The 22,193-nt window shown below is 47.3% G+C and overlaps 1 protein-coding gene across 1 annotated transcript in view; it reads right to left on the reverse strand.

Moving 5' to 3' along the window:
• Window positions 1–22,193, reverse strand: part of LOC308467230 (mucin-16-like) — a 56,165-nt gene that overhangs the window by 20,810 nt on the left and 13,162 nt on the right. Inside the window, exons 25-69 of the mRNA XM_080988691.1 lie at window positions 22,056–22,123; window positions 21,750–21,922; window positions 21,400–21,426; window positions 21,032–21,180; window positions 20,879–20,946; window positions 20,580–20,752; window positions 19,390–19,416; window positions 18,606–18,760; window positions 18,442–18,509; window positions 18,136–18,308; window positions 17,642–17,668; window positions 17,277–17,425; window positions 17,124–17,191; window positions 16,823–16,995; window positions 16,454–16,480; window positions 16,112–16,266; window positions 15,948–16,015; window positions 15,642–15,814; window positions 15,148–15,174; window positions 14,783–14,931; window positions 14,631–14,698; window positions 14,330–14,502; window positions 13,961–13,987; window positions 13,604–13,758; window positions 13,440–13,507; window positions 13,134–13,306; window positions 12,765–12,791; window positions 12,423–12,577; window positions 12,259–12,326; window positions 11,953–12,125; window positions 11,007–11,033; window positions 10,715–10,878; window positions 10,432–10,499; window positions 8,973–9,145; window positions 7,902–7,928; window positions 7,607–7,767; window positions 7,143–7,210; window positions 6,833–7,005; window positions 5,881–5,907; window positions 5,571–5,710; window positions 4,520–4,590; window positions 3,879–4,051; window positions 2,544–2,570; window positions 291–436; window positions 144–211 (exon numbers count right to left, since the gene is read on the reverse strand). Coding sequence (XP_080844817.1) covers window positions 144–211; window positions 291–436; window positions 2,544–2,570; window positions 3,879–4,051; window positions 4,520–4,590; window positions 5,571–5,710; window positions 5,881–5,907; window positions 6,833–7,005; window positions 7,143–7,210; window positions 7,607–7,767; window positions 7,902–7,928; window positions 8,973–9,145; window positions 10,432–10,499; window positions 10,715–10,878; window positions 11,007–11,033; window positions 11,953–12,125; window positions 12,259–12,326; window positions 12,423–12,577; window positions 12,765–12,791; window positions 13,134–13,306; window positions 13,440–13,507; window positions 13,604–13,758; window positions 13,961–13,987; window positions 14,330–14,502; window positions 14,631–14,698; window positions 14,783–14,931; window positions 15,148–15,174; window positions 15,642–15,814; window positions 15,948–16,015; window positions 16,112–16,266; window positions 16,454–16,480; window positions 16,823–16,995; window positions 17,124–17,191; window positions 17,277–17,425; window positions 17,642–17,668; window positions 18,136–18,308; window positions 18,442–18,509; window positions 18,606–18,760; window positions 19,390–19,416; window positions 20,580–20,752; window positions 20,879–20,946; window positions 21,032–21,180; window positions 21,400–21,426; window positions 21,750–21,922; window positions 22,056–22,123 — 4,697 coding nt within the window. The remainder of the gene's footprint in view (window positions 1–143; window positions 212–290; window positions 437–2,543; window positions 2,571–3,878; window positions 4,052–4,519; window positions 4,591–5,570; window positions 5,711–5,880; window positions 5,908–6,832; window positions 7,006–7,142; window positions 7,211–7,606; window positions 7,768–7,901; window positions 7,929–8,972; window positions 9,146–10,431; window positions 10,500–10,714; window positions 10,879–11,006; window positions 11,034–11,952; window positions 12,126–12,258; window positions 12,327–12,422; window positions 12,578–12,764; window positions 12,792–13,133; window positions 13,307–13,439; window positions 13,508–13,603; window positions 13,759–13,960; window positions 13,988–14,329; window positions 14,503–14,630; window positions 14,699–14,782; window positions 14,932–15,147; window positions 15,175–15,641; window positions 15,815–15,947; window positions 16,016–16,111; window positions 16,267–16,453; window positions 16,481–16,822; window positions 16,996–17,123; window positions 17,192–17,276; window positions 17,426–17,641; window positions 17,669–18,135; window positions 18,309–18,441; window positions 18,510–18,605; window positions 18,761–19,389; window positions 19,417–20,579; window positions 20,753–20,878; window positions 20,947–21,031; window positions 21,181–21,399; window positions 21,427–21,749; window positions 21,923–22,055; window positions 22,124–22,193) is intronic.

Consider the following 22,193-nt stretch of genomic DNA (forward strand, 5'->3'; position numbering starts at 1 on the left):
AGATTAGATGTGTATTGAGGTCTTTAATACAAGGACTGCATTCACAATCAAGCTTCGTGATTTTGCATCTCTTACTTGCTTGATAAAATTTCAAAGACCACCTTTAAAATAATAATAAAAAAGCACCCATTCTGCATCCATACCTGAACGCCGAAACATTGCATCCCATGAGCGCAGGTCCAACGCTGCTTGTCTGCACTGCTCGACCCATCTAGGCAGAAAGGAAGGTGCTGTCATTTATTTATTCCTGCCTTTAAAAAGCAGAAGGTGTGCTCTCAGGGAGGGCTTACCAGTGCTGACAGGGCCTTCTCCGTTGCGTTGAACACCTTCGACTGGGGAGTGCCCATCTCTGGCTTATAGATGAGGTTTGTCACGGTGTAGTTCACCATAAAGTGATCCACTGCCGTTGGAGGCCGAGGAGTGGTGGGCGAGGCAGCTGTAAGGGAGATAATCTGTGAGATCACAGCCTTGCCCCATGTATGCCCCCCCCCTGACCTCACCAGTCTGCGTTACCGGCACATAATACTCAATCTACACTTGGAAGAAATCCATCTTTGAGCATAGCAGAAACTACCCTTTGGAACTCCCTGCCTCTTGACAACAGCCGGACGCCTTTCCTGTACTCTTTCTGGCTACAGCCAAAAACATTTTTTGTTTACGCAAGCCTATCCAGACTTGACCCTCCAGATGTTGCTGGACTACCACTCTCATCATCCCTGACCATTGGCCATGCTGCCTGAAGATGATGAGGTTTGGAGTTCAACAGGAGATAGTCACAGCCTCACTAACTCGAGCGGGTGCAGAATGCCATGGCGAGACTCCTTACGGGGTCCTTGCCGCAGGATCACATTCACCCGGTGCTACACCAGCAGCACTGGCTCTCGGTGGAGTACAGGATCAGGTTTAAGGTGCTGGTTTTGACCTTTAAAGCCCTATACGGCCTAGGACCCTCGTACCTACAGGACCGCCTTTCCCGGTATGTCCCACGGAGGACCTTAAGGTCTTCAAATAGAAACATCTTGGAGGTCCTGGGCCACAGGGAGGTTAGGCTGGCCTCAACCAGAGCCAGGGCTTTTTCGGCCGTGGCCCCGATCTGGTGGAACGCTCTGTCCCAAGAGACTAGGGCCCTGCGGGACTTGACATCTTTCCGCAGGGCCTGCAAGACAGAGCTGTTCCACCAGGCCTTTGACCAAGGCACAGTCTGACCTCCTATTTTGGCAATCCTCACAGAACTCTAGCCCAATGGTTGCCATTAATTTGATTTTGAATTGATTTTAAAATGAATTGATTTTAGAATGCTGTTGTTAATCACTCTGAGCCCGGCTTCGGCTGGGGAGGGCGGGATATAAATTAATAATAATAATAATAATAATAATAATAATAATAATAGTTATTATTATTATTATTATTATTATTTATTATTATCCTGTCCTACTGCCTCAGACATCTCCGAACAGTGCGCTGGCCTTCTCTTCTCCAGATCCTCCCAGCAGAAGGGGGTCATCCAAGGGCCCTCTGGGTCTAGTTCATTGGGCCCTGGAACTCCTGCCCTCCCTTTAAAAAACTTAAATCAGCACCCCCTTTTGCTTACAGGGCTACAGAACATAATGCAAAGTGCAGGGGTGGTGAGGGGTCCGCCCTGCATGACCTCATGAGCATCACACACATGATGACCGGCCCTGTTGGGCCTTGGCGTGCTGTGTGTTGTCATGCACACACCGTGTTGGGTTGCCTGGCTGGGCACCCGCAGTGATAGTTTTGTGGGTGCCTTGGCAGCCAGGGCCCCCCAGAAATGTCTCCTGTGACCTGAGTCACTTGATTAGTCACACTGAGATGATGCGCACTCCATACACATGTGGCTTCAATTCCAGCCTTTGTTTCCTGCGCTCTCCCAGCTTTTCATTATTTCTGATCCGGCTCTCAGCGCTGAAATTGGCTATCCATCTAACTGATAGATCAGAGGTTGCCACGCTTTTTCAGGGCAGCCTCCTGTCGGTTCCAAAAACTCATCCCCAGTGCCCCTACTCTGCTCTATATAATTTATTTATTTTTTACAGCATTGTTCAACCCAAGATGAATTAATTAAGTCAACAATGATGCAACGGGTTTGAATAAAAGCACTGTGGAGGGCAGGGTGGGAAATCAATCCATGATACAAAGCTGCTATGTAATTATCTAATCTGAAGATAATCTGAGAAATTTTGGAAACGTAGTAAAAAATAATATTTGCAAAAAAGGAAAAGCATTGTTCGAAAGAGCGGTTCTCATGAGGAAGATCGTGACACAGTAGAACAGGAACAACTGATTGCCCTTTCGTTCAGAATTCAAAAAAACTACTCAGTTTCATTCAATGAACTTTACACTTCCTGCACCCCCGTGCTGCCCCCTTCCTTGCCTCTTAGCAACCCCCTAAGCAATCCCATTCTCCCCCGGGGACAGAACTCCCCACTTTGAGAATCACTGATGTAACCAATGCACCACAATTTTGGATTAGCCTGCCCACAACGAATAAAAATTAAGCATTGCAATTATTATGCCCTTACTTGTAGGAAGTGATGCTTCATTGTAACCTGGAAAGAAAAGGAACACTTGTTTAAAGGCAGAATCAGGTTCAGTTGCTTCCACTTTCTAGTGTGGACATTTGCCCACTTTTGTCCTAGGTTAGGGTTGGGTCTCTTTATACCAGGGGTGTGCAACCCGTGGCTCCGGAGCCGCATATGGCTCTTTTACACCTTTGCCGTGGCTCCAGGGCGGATACTAGAGAGGGGAGGAGGCGCATTGTGCGCCCCGACACTCCCCACTGTGGCGGGCGCTGTACTGGCTGTGATGTCGCATGGGGGCGGTGCGTGCGTTAGTCATGCACTGTCCCGACGTCACCTTCCCGCCCGCTGTCAGATCGGAGGGCAGCGGCGCGCATGCTTTAAATGTTGCAATGGTTTTGCGGCTCCCAGGTTTTTTTTTCTTCGGAAACGGGTCCAAGTGGCTCTTTTTGTCTTAAAGGTTGCAGACCCCTGCTTTATACCAGGAGTGGCTAATGTTTTTGCATTTTTGGTCCACTTTCATCTAGATGTCTACCAACTCCATCTGGTGCGATGGCTGAGCCTGTCTGCCTACCTGCGCACCATCTCACCAGGGTGGGACATGCTCTGGTTATCTCCCACTTGGGATACTGCAATGCGCTCTCCACGGGGCTACCTCTGAAGGTGACCTGGAAACTGCAATTAATCCAGGATGCAGTTGCCAGACTAGTGATTGGGAGCAGCCGCCGTGACCATATAACACCGGCCCTGAAAGACCTACATTGGCTCCCAGTACGTTTCCGGGGACAATTCAAAGTGTTGGTGCTGACCTTGAAAGCCCTAAACAGCCTCGGCCCAGTATACCTGAAGGAGAGTCTCCACCCTCATTGTCCAGCCTGGACACAGAAGTCCAGCTCTGAGGGTCTTCTGGCGGTTCCCTCACTGGGAGGTGTGAAGCTACAGAGAACCAGGCACAGGGCCTTCTTGGTGGCGGCACCCTCCCTGTGGAACACCCTCCCATCAGATATCAAAGATGTAAGCAACTATACAATCTTTAGAAGACATCTGAAGGTAGCCCTGTATCAGGAAGTTTTTGATGTTTGATGTTTTATTATGTTTCTGTATATGCTGGAAGCCACCCAGAGTGGCTGGGTACAAATAATAAAATGAGGAGGAGATGGATGGATGGATGGATGGGGTGAAGTGGTCTTTCTTTACCTATTTTCTGAAGTTATCAGACTTGGTGGGGCAGATCAGGCCCTAAAACTGGAGGTTAGCAACCCTACTGGCTTATATCCTAAACGTTCTGAGACACAGCAGGCAGATAGAAAATATCGGACAAATCGAAAACCTGGTTACCGTTCACATAGAGGCTGTTTGGGCTCAGATTGTAGGGACCCATCTTGGTGAAGCCATTGGTCTTGTTCACAATTTCGTGGTACACCGTTACTCGGTCAAAGGGGGAGGAGGGGGATGGTGCCCTGTACGCGCAGACGGCATCCATTGCCGTTTCGTCCCCATCTCTCAACGGCCTGGAAGGGAAGGAAGAATGCAAAGAGAAACACTCAGAGCGGACCAGAGGTGATGGAGAAGATGCGGTTCCTATTGTCTGGACAACGTAAGCACATGTCAGGGACTGTCTGGACGATGAGGAGTGGTGGGAAGAGCCAGCCGGGGAACCCTCAACAGAACCTCCAGAGGAGGAAGGCTCAGATCTCACTGAGGAGAGGGAAGATTAGGAGGTGGTGTTGGATACTGAAGGGGCAACAGGGTTTGGTGAGCAGGAGGAGTCTGTGACAGGGAGCAATTCAGACTCCCGGCTGAAGCAGAGGAGGGGAGTCAAGAGGCTGCAGAAGAACCAGGGAGTCTCTGGCTGCAACAAGCTCTCTCCAAGAACACGCAGAATAATGAGGAGGTCAGAACAGAGGCCAGAGGTACACAGACACAGTTTGAGGAGCCTTAGAGAGTGGGAAGGCAGGGTTGTGTTGGGGAAGGCTGACCTCAGAGCTGTCACTTGGCATCCCTGATAGTTTGGGCCGACGCCGCTGCCACTGGAGATGACTCTGCCAAGCTGAAAGAGAAAAAATACCGTTGGTAAACTTTGTTTAAACTTGTTAATATCATTGCTACCAAAAATACCTTGTAGACAGGAGCAACCCCCCCCCCCAAAAAAAAACCATGGGAGGTTGGACAGTGGCATTTATTTCTAATACAGTTCATTTAGACTACAAAAAAACCCTGCAACATGGGATTGTAGGTGGGGTACCCTCTGGAAAATAGGCTGACTCACAGGCGTTCTGTGATGGGAAGAGCCTAGCTGGGACTTTTGGGAGACAATTTATAATGAGATTGGGGGGGGAATGTTTAAAAGTTTTTCCCCAAAAAGACCAGAGGCATTTCTCTTAGGAATAATTGAGTCAGATGTTTCTAAGAACTGCCAGAATTTATTTCTCTATGCAACAACAGCAGCTTGGATTTTATGTGCTCAAAGGTGGAGGGAGGGGGCAGTCCCAGCGAGGGAGGAATGGCAAATATGATGGAACACACAGAGTTGGTGAATCTAACCAGCAGAATTGGAGAGCTATAGGAAAAAGCATTTAAAGAGGATTGGAAAATGTTTGTAGACTAAATGAAGAACTTCTGCAAACGGGTCAAAACGCTAGCAGGTTTAGAATAAATTCAGCGGTACAAAATATGTGGAAATAAAATGTGAAAAGAGAAAAGACAGAGTGATTATAATATGCAGCGGTAAAAGATGTTAGAAGGAAGGCATGGAAAGGCAGAAGGGAAGTCAATGTTCTAATTTTAAAATTTTTTGATTGTAATGTTGAATGAAAACTGTGATGATGAAACCATGTGAATAAAAGTTTAAAAGAGAGAGAGGAGAGCCCAACTGGGCGACGGTCCAGCACAAGGCTGGTCTCTGACACAAACAGAACCCAGAGCTCCTAGGGACCTTTGAGGAGTAACATTACAGCAGATACACTGACTACGTCAACCCAAAAGGACCACAAACAATGATCAACAACTGGATCAGAACCGGACTCTTACCACCGTGGTGAGAGCTTTTTCCGTGGCATTGAAGACCTTCGAATGCGGAATTCCCATCTCCGACTTGTATTTGAGGTTGGTGACAGTGTAATTGACAGTGAAGTGCTCCATTGCCCAAGCTGGGGGGGTCTGAGTTGTTGCTGGAATAAAGTGGAGACAGAGGCAGTCTTAGGCAAGAAGGAGAAAATTCAGCTTGGCTCTCATTTCAATGCAGAACTAACAGGTTTACACTTCATTCCCTTTAGAGCCATTATCAAGACATCCATATGCCTCTTGTAAGGATTCTACAGCCTTTCGTAGTTCTACTTACATGGTTCCAGAGGGACTTCATTATATCCTGGGGGGGAAAGAGAAGAGGTGATAGTTTGTGGAGAGAAAAAGAAGACATTGCAGCATTTTTCTTTAAGGCAAAACTGGCAGGAAAATAGGCAAGATTCTCCCTCCCCTCTGCCCTGCAGCTCTCCATATTGGGATTGGTGCCTCCTTGTACTGTATTTTTTGCTCTATAGGACGCACCTTTTTCCCTCCAAAAATTAAGAGATGCGAATGCAGGCTGCACAGCTAAGCCCAAAGCCAGAACAGGGAGACGGGGGCTACAAAGGCTGTCCCCGAAGCCAGAACAGCGAGACGGAGCGCTCCGTCTCGCTGTTCTAGCTTGGGGATGGCTGCGCAAAGCCTCCGCAGGGCAGCAGAGTGCCTTCACCCCGCTGCTCTGCGGAGGCTTCAAAGGCTGCGCTCCGGGGGCTTCAGGCAGCTATCCGCAAGCCTTCGGAGCGCAGCAGGAAGGCTGCGCTTGGAAGGCTTGCGGATAGCTGCCTGAAGCTTGGAGAGCGAGAGGGGTCGGTGCACACCGATCCCTCTTGCTCTCCAGGCTTCGCTTCGCTGGAGAGGCGCTGCACAGTTTTCCCTCTCTGCACAGCGCCCCTTCAGCGAAGCGGGAGGAGAAATGGAAGGGCTCCATTTCTCCTGCCGCTTCGCTGAAGGGGCGCTGAGCAGAGAGGGGGAGAATCCCCCCCCCGTTCTCCCCCTCCTATGGTCCGGTGCGTCCTATGGTCCGGTGTGTCCTATAGAGCGAAAAATACAGTATTTTCTCTCTCCCTTAATAAAGAAACTAAATGTGCGATAGACTCCTGTCTTCCTCTCTGACCTGTGAATGACCTGATCTTCCTGTTAGCCCCTTGACACCCCAATGGGAAGGCCACTCAAAAGCATGGCGCCTGAGGCAATCTATAGCACGATGAGCAAATGCCCAAAAACGCTACCGTTAACGTAGAGACTGTATCTCTCCAAGTCGTAGGGCCCCATCTTGGTGAAGCCACTTGTCCGGTTAACGATTTCGTGATACACATTCACTCGGTCGAACACCAGGGCAGCGGAACTGTTCCGGTAAGAGCAGACGGCGTCCATCCCAGTTTCCTCCCCTTTTTGCACCGGTCTGGAAGGCAAGAGAAAGGATTTGAGCAGGAGCCTTTGGAACTGGCCCAAGGGGTGGGTCCGAGAGGAATGAAGCTGCTGCTGTCTGGGAAAGAGATGATCAAAGCTGAAATGTCTACAAGTAAGAGGAAGGCTGACCTCAGAGTTGACACTTTGCATCCCATATACGCTGGGCCGATACTGCTACTGCGGAGGACTCTTCCAAACTGAAAAAGAAAGGATCCGTTGAATATTATTATTTTGAATCCAATATTCCGAGTGAGTAAATGTTATTTGTACCTTTTACGAGATTGTGTGATTGTTATTTTAAGGGGGAAATACCAGGAGAATCCAGTCTGCCTTAAAGCATCCTGGATTAAGGCTAAAATTAGCTGGTCTAAGCTTCCCTTTCAAGCTGCTGAACTCACAAACATGAGGAAGGGAAGATAATATCTAATAAATTTAGCATCAAGTCACATCTCAACAGTTACAACCTAATTAATAGCCAGTTTATGGACCAAAGCTTATGTCTTAAAGGTCCTAGCCTACTATTGGAGGTCAAACTACCAGGGAACACCACCAAAGCATCCCAAACAATCAACGCCAACTGGAACTAGTCTTACCAGAGTGGTGAGTGCTTTCTCTGTGGAATTGAACGCCTTCGAATTGGGAGTTCCCATCTCTGGTTTGTATCTGAGGTTGGTTACAGTGCAGTTCATGGTGAACTGTTCAACTGCCAGGGCTGGGGTCGGGGTTGGTGCTTTGGTCACCAAGCGTGAAACAGCTGGAAAGGAAAACAGCTGTAAACCAATGCTCTTCCACTGAAGCTCTGCAAGAGACCCAACATCTTCTGGCTCCCCTTCCCCTCTCCCCACGTTCTGAACAGACTCAAAGTTAGGATTTGATTGTGGGACTTACTTGGTTTGAGAGGTTGCTCATTGTAGCCTAGGCAAAAAGGAAAGATAAGAGCAATTAGCATGAAAGTCAGCAGCATATCTCTTCTTTCTTGTATCCAAAAATGCAAGAAGGGCTTTTACATTCGCCAGAAGCTCGGCTCTGCCCTCGCCGGTCCTGGAAGGAGCCTTTTAAAAAGTCCCATATGCTCAGAGACTTTGTTCCTGTTCATTGTGGGGATATAGGAAGCCCAGAGCACTTGTTCTTTAGATGTCCCTTTTAGGAAGAGGCACGTAGTGAGACCATTGATCCCCTGCTGGTGAGGCTCGCTGACCTCCCGGAAAAGCAAAAATTTGACCTTTTCCTGTTAGGCAAAGATCATAAGATGGCCCGGATGGTCGCCAGATTCTGTGTACAGATCTGTAGGTGCAGACCATCCCCCAACCCAAACTAGTTCGTTAAGAAAATCCCCAAACATGGTTCCATGGGTGACTCTGGGTCATCTCTCTGCGGTAGCTTATCTTAAAGTTTTAGGTGTCTATACGCTTATCGCATTTATAAATTTTAAATCTACTGTTGTACATTGTTTTAAATGTTTGTTTTACTTCTGGGATTGTACCCCCAAGTGTGTTTTATAAGCTGGTCTCCGACCGTAATAAATTTATCTAGCTATCTATCTGGCATGAAAGTCAAGGGGGAGAAAGAATTATTACGACGATCCCTGATTACAATATGCAGGCACCTGTGAGAACACACACACCAAACCCCCTCCATATATATAAGGAAAGCACAATAAATGTTGTGTGAAAAAGGATTCCCATTATGGCAGAGCACACTGCTTCCATACTGTGCCGGAATGAGCCTTTGGCAACACTGCAAACACACCCACAGATATTCAACACACGTGAAATGCATAAAAACTATTTGGCCAATGTCGTTTCGTTTCATTTTTTTCATTTCACTTTAAATTTGGCTACCATTATTTTATTATTATCATTTACTGAATTTATATACCACGCCATACCTGGAGGTCTCAGGGTGGTTCACAGAACAAAATCAAAATAGAAAACCACAAAATATATAATCAGTATCTACCATTGACGTAGAGGCTGTATCTTTCCATGCTGTAGGGACCCATCTTGGTGAAACCGCTGGTCCGGTTGACAATTTCATGGTACACCTTCACTCGGTCAAAGGCGGGCATGGTGGAGTCGTTGCGGTAAGTGCAGACGGCGTCCATTCCGGTTTCATCTCCGTCTCTCACCGGTCTGAGAGGAGAGGGAGAAGGAAAGAGAGGGTTTTAGCAGAGAGGGTTTGTGGGTCAAGAGAAAGGAGTATTGAATTGTTAGGAACAGAAGGGCACTGGAAGCCGCTAGTTCTCATGATTTTGAACAATGGCTGGTTTAACTAGGAACCCAGGGAACTGACTTATACCGACTGGTCCATCAAGCTCAATATTGTCCACACTGATTGGCAGCACCTCTCCAGCAGTCTTCCTTACCACCCTGCCCTACCCAGAGGTGCTGAGGACTGAGTCTGGGGCCTACTGCTTGCATAGCAGACGCTCAGCAACCAAGTTATGGTCTTTCTTCTAAATGTAGTACAAGATTCTAGTCCTCTAGGTTAAACAGGAGCTCAGGAAGCTGCCCCATACTCAGTCAGACCATCTAGCTTGGTATTCTCCACTCTCCAGGGCCAGATTCACTACCTTCACTTCCCCATTACCTGCCTTTTGGTATTTGTACTGTATTTATTAGAAAATGTATTTTACAAAGAATAAGTTGTGCTGGGGAAAATAAAACCTATGTAATGTAATGTAATGGACGCGGGTGGCGCTGTGGATTAAACCACAGAGCCTAGGATTTGCCAATCAGAAGGTCAGCAGTTCGAATCCCCGTGACGGGATGAGCTCTCGTTGCTCAGTCCCTGCTCCTGCCAACCTAGCAGTTCTAAAGCACGCCAAAGTGCAGGTAGATAAATAGGTACCGCTCCGGCGGGAAGGCAAACGGAGTTTCCATGTGCTGCTCTGGTTCGCCAGAAGCGGCTTAGTCATGCTGGCCACATGACCCAGAAGCTGGACGCTGACTCCCTAGGCCAGTAAAGCGAGATGAGCGCCGCAACCCCAGAGTCGGTCACGACTGGACCTAATGGTCAGGGGTCCCTTTACCTTTACCTTTACTAATGTAATGTAATGCCTGCAAAATCTTGTAACTCCAATTAAGGGCACAGAAATGCTGAATCGTGGGCTTGTCAATGTGTTAATGCCCTTTAAAAGTGACCGTGAGTATGTCTGAAGGAGGACAGACAAGTGACCATGAGTATGTCTGGTGCGGACAGACAAGCTATAATATATGGGCTGCTTCAAAGGAGTTTGGGAAGTTAGAAGATCCTCTCTTGGACTCAAGAGAGTGAGATGCGTTGCATTGGACTTAGCATATATGCAAGTAAAGAGTCATCTTCAAAGTCTCGTGTGTGGATTCTACTTCATCACTAGGGCTTCGAGGGTGAAACCGCTGCATCACTCTGCGTGACTCAGGAAAAAAGCAAGGCTTACTTCAAAGCTGTGACTTTGCATCCGGAATACTCTGGGCCGATACTGCCTACGGAGAAGATTCTGCCAAGCTGGGGAAAAAGACAAGATACATTGAGTACGTTGAACCTAGACGCTCCTCACCTTATGAGAATCAATTTTGGCAAGTGGATCCTAACCCAACTCTTACCAAATGCCTGTCTAAATAAAGACGAAAAAAAGTCCTAGCCTGTCAGTGGAGGTCAAACTACCAGGGAACACCACCACAGCATCCCAAACAATCGACGCCAACTGGAACCAGTCTTACCAGAGTGGTGAGTGCTTTCTCTGTGGAGTTGAATGCCTTCGAATTGGGAGTTCCCATCTCCGGCTTGTATCTGAGGTTGGTTACGGTGCAGTTCACGGTGAATCGTTCAACCGCCAGGGGTGGGGTTGGGGTTGGTGCTTTGGTTGGCACTGGGGGCAAAACAGCTGGAAAGGAAAGCAATGATATCTTGACCGTCTTCTGTTGAAGCTCTATCACGAGACCGTCACCCCCGGTTCTCCTGCCCTCCATGTTCTGAATGGACTCAAAATCAGGTTTCCAATGCGGTACTTACTTGTTTTGCGAGGCTGTTCGTTATAGCCTAGGCAAAAGGAAAGGAAGGAATGGTTTGTGTTAGAATGAATGTGATGAAAGAATTCTTGCTTTGATCCCTGGTCTACAAGATGCACTTGCCCATGGACACTTGGAACCCCCCCCCCCCATAGCCTAGGAAGCCGTTACAAATACACAATCAAAGGCACAGAGCCAACCATGTTCCAAGACCCACTCTTCCACTGTTGAACAGCTCTCACCATCAGAAAGTTATTCCTGATGTTTAGTCACAATCTCTTTTCTTGTCATTTGAACCTATTTGTTTGTGTCCTACCCTCTGGTGCAGCAGAAAACAAGCTTTCCCCATCTTCCATGTTCAGATATTTCCTCGCCCTTCCAATGCTTGAAAATTGCTATCCTATCTCCTCTCAGTCTCCTCTTCTCCACACTAAACTTACCCAACTCTCTCAACTATTCTTCATAAGGTTTGGTTTCCAGGCCCTTATTGGTCACCCTCTTCTGCACATGCCAACATCCTTCTTAAATTGTAGTGCCCAGAATTGGACACCGTATTCCAGGTGTGGTCTGACCAAGGCAGAACAGAGTGGGACTATGACTTCCCTTGATATCGACACTAGACTTCTGTTGATGCTGCCTAGAATAGCATTCACATTTTGGCTGCGGTCTCACCCTGTTGATACATATTAAGCTTGTTGTTTACTAATACACCTAGACTTTTTTCACATGCTGTCAAGCCAGGTGCCTCCCCAATTCTCCTTTCTGCACCTGGTTATTCCTCCCTGAATGTGAAGGAACAACCTGATGCACAAAGTTTCCCAAACTTCCTAACTTGCCACCCCTTACTCCAAAGTGTGGAGCCACAAAAAGCATTCAGAAGCATTAGAATAATGCAAACACGCCCCCACCCCTTACTACTAAATCTTCTTTAAAAACCAACACTAGGCTACCGTTGACGTAGAGGCTGTATCTTTCCATGCTGTAGGGACCCATCTTGGTGAAACCGCTGGTCTGGTTGACGATCTCATGGTACACCTTCACCCGGTCAAAGGCGGGCGTGGTGGAGTCGTTGCGGTAAGTGCAGACGGCGTCCATTCCGGTTTCATCCCTGTCTCTCACCGGTCTGGAGAAAGAAAGAGAGAATTTGGGATGCAGGACTGACCACAAAGGTGGAAAACAGAGGAGGGAGGAAGTCACTCTTGCCAGAGTGAGAAAGGACCAGAGGATATGCGTTTCCGCACTTGAGGAAGGCTTACCTGAGCTGAGTCACTTCGCATCCCAGGTACGCTGGGCCAATGCTGCTGTTGCGGAGAATTCTTCCAAACTGAAGAAGGAAGGAAACATTGAATTGGTGAAATCATCAGGATCACCCACAACACGTCCCATGCCAGTCTCACAAGTAGATGGGAATCAGCCTTACCAGCATGGTGAGCGCTTTCTCCGTAGCGTTGAAGGCCTTTGAGTTGGGAGTTCCCATTTCTGGCTTGTATCTGAGGTTGGTTACGGTACAGTTGAGGGTGAAGTGTTCAAGTGTTGGGATTGGGGTTGGCGTTGGGGTTGGCGTTGGCAGAGTGGCTGCAAGTGGAAGAATAGGAGGTACATTGTGTGATGGGATTGTGACACACAGCAAAGCTATCAACAAAAGCATGTTAAAATTTATGCTCTTCCACTGAGGCACGGCCATTACTGACACCTTCATATAACTGCTTCCCTTGAGTTTGTCATGAGGAGCACAATTTAAGGATAACAATATCGTACTTACTTGATGCAACAGGAACTTCATTATAACCTAGAACAAAGGAAGACATGCTGGTTTATGAATGGAGCAAGACAGTGGTGTTTCAGTTGTAGACACTTGAAAAGGGTTCAATCCAGACTTCCACCGACTGTAATCCTCCTCAGGGGAGGCTCCCCCCTCTCCATTCCCCATTCCCAAAGTTCCTTCTGCCTATGAAACATGAATTCCCCATTTACAGAGCCCTCAGTTCTGGAGTGAGAAGCCTCATCTCTCAGGAAATCATGGACACAACAAGAAAACTGAGCTCAGAGGAGAGTCTATTTCTGTAGTATGACACAAACCCCATACAGATATAAGGCATGCACACGAGATGATTAGGAAACAGCTGGTTACCATTGACGTAGAGGCTGTATCTTTCCATGCTGTAGGGACCCATCTTGGTGAAACCGCTGGTCTGGTTGACGATCTCATGGTACACCTTCACCCGGTCAAAGGCGGGCGTGGTGGAGTCGTTGCGGTAAGTGCAGACGGCGTCCATTCCGGTTTCATCCCCATCTCTCACCGGTCTGGGGAAAGAGAGAGAGAATTTGGGATGCAGGACTGACCACAAAGGTGGAAAACAGAGGAGGGAGGAAGTCCCTCTTGCCAGAGTGAGATAGGACCAGAGGATATGCGTTTCCGCACTTGAGGAAGGCTTACCTGAGCTGAGTCACTTCGCATCCCAGGTATGCTGGGCCAATGCTGCTCTGGCGGAGAATTCTTCCAAACTGAAGAAGGAAGGAAACATTGAATTGGTGAAATCATCAGGATCACCCACAACACGTCCCATGCCAATCTCACAAGTAGATGGGAATCAGCCTTACCAGCATGGTGAGCGCTTTCTCCGTAGCATTGAAGGCCTTTGAGTTGGGAGTTCCCATTTCTGGCTTGTATCTGAGGTTGGTTACGGTACAGTTGAGGGTGAAGTGTTCAAGTGTTGGCACTGGGGTTGGCGTTGGGGTTGGCGTTGGCAGAGTGGCTGCAAGTGGAAGAATAGGACACATGGCAGTGCTGAGAGGTACATCGTGTGATGGGATTGTGACACACAGCAAAGCAATCAACAAAAGCATGTGAAAATTTATGCTCTTCCACTTTGGCACGGCCATTGCTGACACACTCATTTTAGTCGTTCCCTTGAGTTTGTCATGAGCACAATTTAAGGATAATGATATGATACTTACTTGATGCAGCAGGAACCTCATTATAACCTAGGACAAAGAAAGACATGCTGGTTTATGAATGGAGAAAGACAGTGGTGTTTCAGTTGTAGACACTTGAAAAGGGTTCAATCCAGACTTCCACTGAGTGTAATCCTCCTCAGGGGAGGCTCCCCCCTCTCCATTCCCCATTCCCAAAGTTCCTTCTGCCTATGAAACATGAATTCCCCATTTACAGAGCTCTCAGTTCTGGAGTGAGAAGCCTCATCTCTCAGGAAATCATGGACACAACAAGAAAACTGAGCTCAGAGGAGAGTCTATTTCTGTAGTATGACACAAACCCCACACAGATATAAGGCATGCACACGAGATGATTAGGAAACAGCTGGTTACCATTGACGTAGAGGCTGTATCTTTCCATGCTGTAGGGACCCATCTTGGTGAAACCGCTGGTCTGGTTGACAATTTCATGGTACACCTTCACCCGGTCAAAGGCGGGCGTGGTGGAGTCGTTGCGGTAAGTGCAGATGGCATCCATTCCAGTTTCATCCCCATCACTCACAGGTCTGGGAGGAAAGAGAGAGAGATGTTGAACAGAATTATGAGCAGTTGGAACTGTTGGTTGAGAGGATCATTTGTGTCTGTTCAAGGGATGATCAGAGCTAAAAGGTTCCTGTGTTTGAGGATGGCTGACCTGAGGTGAGTCACTTTGCATCCCACATACGCCGGGCCAATGCTGCTGTTGCGGAGAATTCTTCCCAGCTGAAAAATGAAGGAAGCATTGAGCACATCAAACCAATAGGATCATGGGAAGCTATTCTCACAATGGGCAGGAATTGGACTTACCAGCGTGGTGAGAGCTTTCTCTGTGGCGTTGAAGGCCTTTGAGTTGGGAGTTCCCATTTCTGGGTTATACTTGAGGTTGGTTACGGTCCAGTTGACGGTGAAGGGTTCAACTGCCAGGGTTGGGGTTGGTGTCAGGGCTGGTGGAGGGGCTACCACAGGAAATGAAATAAATGGATCAGGCAGAGGCTAGCGGCTCATGGCATGGTGTGACTGATCAGAATAACAACCAATCAATTTATATGTGTTTACATAGATGCTCTTCAATTGACAAACGGCCAACACTATTGCCTTCCTATAACTTCCTTGGGTTTGGTGAAAGGGCCATGAAGGGCTTTAAGATGTAGGATTTTTAAAAGTAAACTTACTTGATTTAGCTGGGACCTCATGATAACCTGGGGAAAAAGAAGATACACAGGTTTATTAATGAGGAAAGACAGTGGTGTTTCAGATGGAGATTCTGGCAAAGAATAGAACTGGTTGCATCCAGAATTCCCTTGCGTGGTGTATTGCTTGGAAGGTGGGGGTCCTCCAATCTATCTCCCTCCCAACCAGCTCTGTGGGGATTTGGAAAGCTTCTTGAACATGGGCTACGTGGTGCAGTAATAGGGGCAGCAACAGGGAGGAGGCGTCCTTCTCAGTGGTTGATGACCTCTTCCACAATCTATCTCTGCAGCCAATTCAGCTTCCTTCAGCCCATTTGAAAGCACGTCATTCTGGAGATGGAGCCCTCATTTCTCTGAAAACATTAAACCTGATGAGCAGACGGGACCCTCAGGACTACCTGAACTGTAACTACGGCACAAACCCCACACAGAGAGGTAATCTATGTACATGAAATCTTCAAGAAACACTAGGGTACCGTTGACGTAGAGGCTGTATCTTTCCATGCTGTAGGGACCCATCTTGGTGAAACCGCTGGTCTGGTTGACGATCTCATGGTACACCTTCACCCGGTCAAAGGCGGGCGTGGTGGAGTCATTGCGGTAAGTGCAGACGGCGTCCATTCCGGTTTCATCCCCGTCTCTCACCGGTCTGAGAAAAGAGAGAGAGAACTTGGGACGCAGGACTGACCACAAAGGTGGAAAACAGAGGAGGGAGGAAGTCACTCTTGCCAGAGTGAGAAAGGACCAGAGGATATGCATTTCCGCACTTGAGGAAGGCTTACCTGAGCTGAGTCACTTCGCATCCCAGGTACGCTGGGCCAATGCTGCTCTGGCGGAGAATTCTTCCAAACTGAAGAAGGAAGGAAACATTGAACTGGTGAAATCATCAGGATCACCCACAACACGTCCCATGCCAATCTCACAAGTAGATGGGAATCAGCCTTACCAGCATGGTGAGCACTTTCTCCGTAGCGTTGAAGGCCTTTGAGTTGGGAGTTCCCATTTCTGGCTTGTATCTGAGGTTGGTTACGGTACAGTTGAGGGTGAAGTGTTCAAGTGTTGGCGTTGGGGTTGGCGTTGGGGTTGGCGTTGGCAGAGTGGCTGCAAGTGGAAGAATAGGAGGTACATTGTGTGATGGGATTGTGACACACAGCAAAGCTATCAACAAAAGCATGTTAAAATTTATGCTCTTCTACTGAGGCACGGCCATTACTGACACCTTCATATAACTGCTTCCCTTGAGTTTGCCATGAGGAGCACAATTTAAGGATAACAATATGGTACTTACTTGATGCAACAGGAACTTCATTATAACCTAGGACAAAGAAAGACAAGCTGGTTTATGAATGGACCAAGACAGTGGTGTTTCAGTTGTAGACACTTGAAAAGGGTTCAATCCAGACTTCCACTGACTGTAATCCTCCTCAGGGGAGGCTCCCCCCTCTCCATTCCCCATTCCCAAAGTTCCTTCTGCCTATGAAACATGAATTCCCCATTTACGGAGCTCTCAGTTCTGGAGTGAGAAGCCTCATCTCTCAGGATATCATGGACACAACAAGAAAACTGAGCTCAGAGGAGAGTCTATTTCTGTAGTATGACACAAACCCCACACAGATATAAGGCATGCACACGAGATGATTAGGAAACAGCTGGTTACCATTGACGTAGAGGCTGTATCTTTCCATGCTGTAGGGACCCATCTTGGTGAAACCGCTGGTCTGGTTGACAATTTCATGGTACACCTTCACCCGGTCAAAGGCGGGCGTGGTGGAGTCGTTGCGGTAAGTGCAGACGGCGTCCATTCCGGTTTCATCCCCATCACTCACAGGTCTGGGAGGAAAGAGAGAGAGATGTTGAACAGAATTATGAGCAGTTGGAATGGTTGGGTGAGAGGATCATTCGTGTCTGTTCAAGGGATGATCAGAGCTAAAAGGTTCCCGTGTTTGAGGATGGCTGACCTGAGGTGAGTCACTTTGCATCCCACATACGCCGGGCCAATGCTGCTGTTGCGGAGAATTCTTCCCAGCTGAAAAATGAAGGAAGCATTGAGTACATCAAACCAATAGGATCATGGGAAGCTATTCTCACAAGTGGGCAGGAATTGGACTTACCAGCGTGGTGAGAGCTTTCTCTGTAGCGTTGAAGGCCTTTGAATTGGGCGTCCCCATTTCTGGGTTATACTTGAGGTTGGTTACGGTCCAGTTGACGGTGAAGGGTTCAACTGCCGGGGCTGGGGTTGGTGTCAGGGCTGGTGGAGGGGCTACCACAGGAAATGAAATAAATGGATCAGGCAGAGGCTAGCGGCTCATGGCATGGTGTGACTGATCAGAATAACAACCAATCAATTTATATGTGTTCACATAGATGCTCTTCAATTGACAAACGGCCAACACTATTGCCTTCCTATAACTTCCTTGGGTTTGGTGAAAGGGCCATGAAGGGCTTTAAGATGTAGGATTTTTAAAAGTAAACTTACTTGATTTAGCTGGGACCTCATGATAACCTGGGGAAAAAGAAGATACACAGGTTTATTAATGAGGAAAGACAGTGGTGTTTCAGATGGAGATTCTGGCAAAGAATAGAACTGGTTGCATCCAGAATTCCCTTGCGTGGTGTACTGCTTGGAAGGTGGGGGTCCTCCAATCTATCTCCCTCCCAACCAGCTCTGTGGGGATTAGGAAAGCTTCTTGAACATGGGCTACGTGGTGCAGTAATAGGGGCAGCAACAGGGAGGAGGCATCCTTCTCAGTAGTTGATGACCTCTTCCACAATCTATCTCTGCAGCCAATTCAGCTTCCTTCAGCCCATTTGAAAGCACGTCATTCTGGAGATGGAGCCCTCATTTCTCTGAAAACATTAAACCTGATGAGCAGACGGGACCCTCAGGACTACCTGAACTGTAACTACGGCACAAACCCCACACAGAGAGGTAATCTATGTACATGAAATCTTCAAAAAACACTAGGCTACCGTTGACGTAGAGGCTGTATCTTTCCATGCTGTAGGGACCCATCTTGGTGAAACCACTGGTCTGGTTGACGATCTCATGGTACACCTTCACCCGGTCAAAGGCAGGCGTGGTGGAGTCGTTGCGGTAAGTGCAGACAGCGTCCATTCCGGTTTCATCCCCGTCTCTCACCGGTCTGGGGAAAGAGAGAGAGAATTTGGGATGCAGGACTGACCACAAAGGTGGAAAACAGAGGAGGGAGGAAGTCCCTCTTGCCAGAGTGAGAAAGGACCAGAGGATATGCGTTTCCGCACTTGAGGAAGGCTTACCTGAGCTGAGTCACTTTGCATCCCAGGTACACTGGGCCAATGCTGCTGTTGCGGAGAATTCTTCCAAACTGAAGAAGGAAGGAAACATTGAATTGGTGAAATCATCAGGATCACCCACGACACATCCCATGCCAGTCTCACAAGTAGATGGGAATCAGACTTACCAGCATGGTGAGTGCTTTCTCTGTAGCGTTGAAGGCCTTTGAGTTGGGAGTTCCCATTTCTGGCTTGTATCTGAGGTTGGTTACGGTACAGTTGAGGGTGAAATGTTCAAGTGTTGGCACTGGGGTCGGTGTTTGTGTTGGCGTTGGCAGAGTGGCTGCAAGTGGAAGAATAGGAGGTACATCGTGTGATGGGATTGTGATACACAGCAAAGCAATCAACAAAAGCATGTTAAAATTTATGCTCTTCCACTGAGCCACGGCCATTACTGACTCCCTCATTTTAGTAGTTCCCTTGAGTTTGTCTTGAGGAGCACAATTGTTTATATTTTTATTTTATTGGGTTTTATAAACAAGAATAATGTTATAATAATATTATTAATAATAATAATAATATAATTTTTATTTATACCCCGCCCTCCCCAGCCAAGGCCGGGCTCAGAGCAGATTACAAGCAATAATAAAAACAAGTTGAGTGATTACAACTTAAAAACAAAATTAAAATACAGCATTAAAATACTGAAACATTAAAATATTAAAATGTAGCCTCAATGCAGGAGGAGAAGAAAAAGAAAAAAGAAAGAGAGGGAGGGAATCAAATTGGCTCCAAGCCAAAGGCCAGGCGGAACACCTCTGTCTTACACGCCCTGTGGAAAGAAATCAGATCCTGCAAACAAGTATAGCAAGTATTCTCATGTCGTTGGTGTATCACAAAAATACCATAATAAATGTGGAAAAAATTCTACAACCTATGCACACAATTTAAGGATTATGATATGGTACTTACTAGATGCAACAGGAACTTCATTATAACCTAGAACAAAGGAAGACAGGCTGCTTTATGAATGGACCAAGACAGTGGTGTTTCAGTTGTAGACACTTGAAAAGGGTTCAATCCAGACTTCCTCTGAGTGTAATCCTCCTCAGGGGAGGCTCCCCCCTCTCCATTCCTCCCTCTTTCCACCTATGAAACATGAAATCCCCTCAGAAGGAAGCTGTACCTGAAGGAAGAACTGAGGGGAGAGACTCCATCAGGCAAGCCCTCCTTCCACCTGCCTTGCTCTACCCTCTAGTCTTTGCTTCCCAATGTGTATTTTATTGTTTTATGTACTGTGGCTTGCCATTGTTTTATTAATTATAGTTTAGATATCATTTATTGTAACTGTTGAGTGGATTTCTGTTTAACTTTTATATGTTGATTGATAGGGAACTGCCATCGGCTCAGAGGCGAGAAATAGAAGGGCAGTTTGTGTTACAGGGATCCTCCGAAAATCAGTTCCTCTTCCGGGGAGGAGGAAAGCCCCACCTCCGGTGGGGAAGAGGTACAAGGACCAGAGGACGCTGGTAGGAGCCTTAACACCACTTCTGGGGCAAGCTGGTCTGGAGGGAAACACGCCCTTGCCATCGCCCATTCTGTGCAGAAGTTTGGGGCACAGAGAGGGGAGGAGACGGCTGGGGGTTACGAAACTCTTATGTTGGGGGAGGTTAAAAAAAAAAGACCACTCCCAGATTCTGCTAGCAACTGAGCCAGACATGAGCTTTGGGGCTCTTCACTGTAAATAGTTTGCACAAAAATAAAGCCTGTAAAACACAGGTCCTGTTACTCTCGAGCGACTGCTACAGCCACCTGACATTGATATTATTATTTTATACTATTCTAATGATTGTTGAATGTTACTTTTTTGATGTAGGCTGCCTATTTTAAAGTTATTGTTATTATCACATTTTTGTATTGCATTAGATTGTAATAAGATGTACATTTTTTGTTTCTTCAGCTTGTAAACTGCCTTGAGTATTGTAAGATAGAAAGACGGTATACAAATTAAAAATGATGATGATGATGGAGTGAGAGGCCTCACCTCTCAGGATATCATGGACACAACAAGAAAACTGAGCTCAGTCTATTTCTGTACTATGACACAAACCCCACACAGAGATAAGGCGTGCACACGAGAAGATTAGGAAACAGCTGATTACCATTGACATAGAGGCTGTATCTTTCCATGCTGTAGGGACCCATCTTGGTGAAACCGCTGGTCTGGTTGACAATTTCATGGTACACCTTCACCCGGTCAAAGGCGGGCGTGGTGGAGTCGTTGCGGTAAGTGCAGATGGCATCCATTCCGGTTTCATCCCCATCACTCACAGGTCTGGGAGGAAAGAGAGAGAGGGTGAGTAGAATTATGAGCAGTTGGAACGGTTGGGTGAGAGGATCATTCGTGTCTGTTCAAGGGATGATCAGAGCTAAAAGGTTCCTGTGTTTGAGGATGGCTGACCTGAGGTGAGTCACTTTGCATCCCACATACGCCGGGCCAATGCTGCTGTTGCGGAGAATTCTTCCCAGCTGAAAAATGAAGGAAGCATTGAGTACATCAAACCAATAGGATCATGGGAAGCTATTCTCACAAGTGGGCAGGAATTGGACTTACCAGCGTGGTGAGAGCTTTCTCTGTAGCGTTGAAGGCCTTTGAATTGGGCGTCCCCATTTCTGGGTTATACTTGAGGTTGGTTACGGTCCAGTTGACGGTGAAGGGTTCAACTGCCGGGGCTGGGGTTGGTGTCAGGGCTGGTGGAGGGGCTACCACAGGAAATGAAATAAATGGATCAGGCAGAGGCTAGTGGTTCACTGCATGGTGTGACTGACCAAAATAACAACCAATCAATTTATATGTGTTTACATAGATGCTCTTCCATTGACATATGGCCAACACTACTGCCTTTCTATAACTCTTTCCTTGGGTTTGGTGAAAGGGCCATGAAGGGCTTTAAGATGTAGGATTTTTAAAAGTAAACTTACTTGATTTAGCTGGGACCTCATGATAACCTAGGACAAAGGAAGACAGGCTGGTTATGATTGGACCGAAACAGTGGTGTTGTAGTTGTAGGCACTTGAAAAGGGTTCAATCCAGACTTCTTCTGAGCGTAATCCTCCTTAGGGGAGGCTCCCCCTTCTCTATGCCCCACTCTCAAATTTCCTTCTGCCTATGAAACATGACATCCTCAGTTTGGGAGTGAGGAGCCTCATCTCTCAGGAAATCATGGACACAACAAGAAAACTGGGCTTAGAGGACAGTCTATTCTATTCCATTACACAAACCACAGACAGTTAATCTATGCACATGAAGTGACTAAGAATCTCTTGGCTACCGTTGACGTAGAGGCTGTATCTTTCCATGTTGTAGGGACCCATCTTGGTGAAGCCACTCGTCTGGTTGACAATCTCATGGTACACCTTCACACGGTCAAAGGCTGGCGTGGTGGAGTCATTGCGGTAAGTGCAGACGGCGTCCATTCCAGTTTCCTCCCCATTTCTCACCGGTCTGGGAGGAGAGAGAAAGAATTTCAGGTGTAGGACAGACCATGAAGGTGGACAACAGAGGAGGGATGAAGTCACTGTTGCCAGAGTGAGAAAGGACCAGAGGATATATGTTTCCGCACTTGAAGAAGGCTTACCTGAGCTGAGTCACTTCGCATCCCAGGAACGCCGGGCCAATGCTGCTGTTGCGGAGAATTCTTCCAAACTGAAGAAGAAAAGAAACACTTAATTGGTGAAATCAACAGTCTCACTCACACCTCATTGCATGCCATTCT

The sequence above is a fragment of the Podarcis pityusensis genome (genome assembly GCF_964106645.2).
Source record: "Podarcis pityusensis genome assembly, chromosome: 18".
Taxonomy (NCBI): Eukaryota; Metazoa; Chordata; class Lepidosauria; order Squamata; family Lacertidae; genus Podarcis; species Podarcis pityusensis.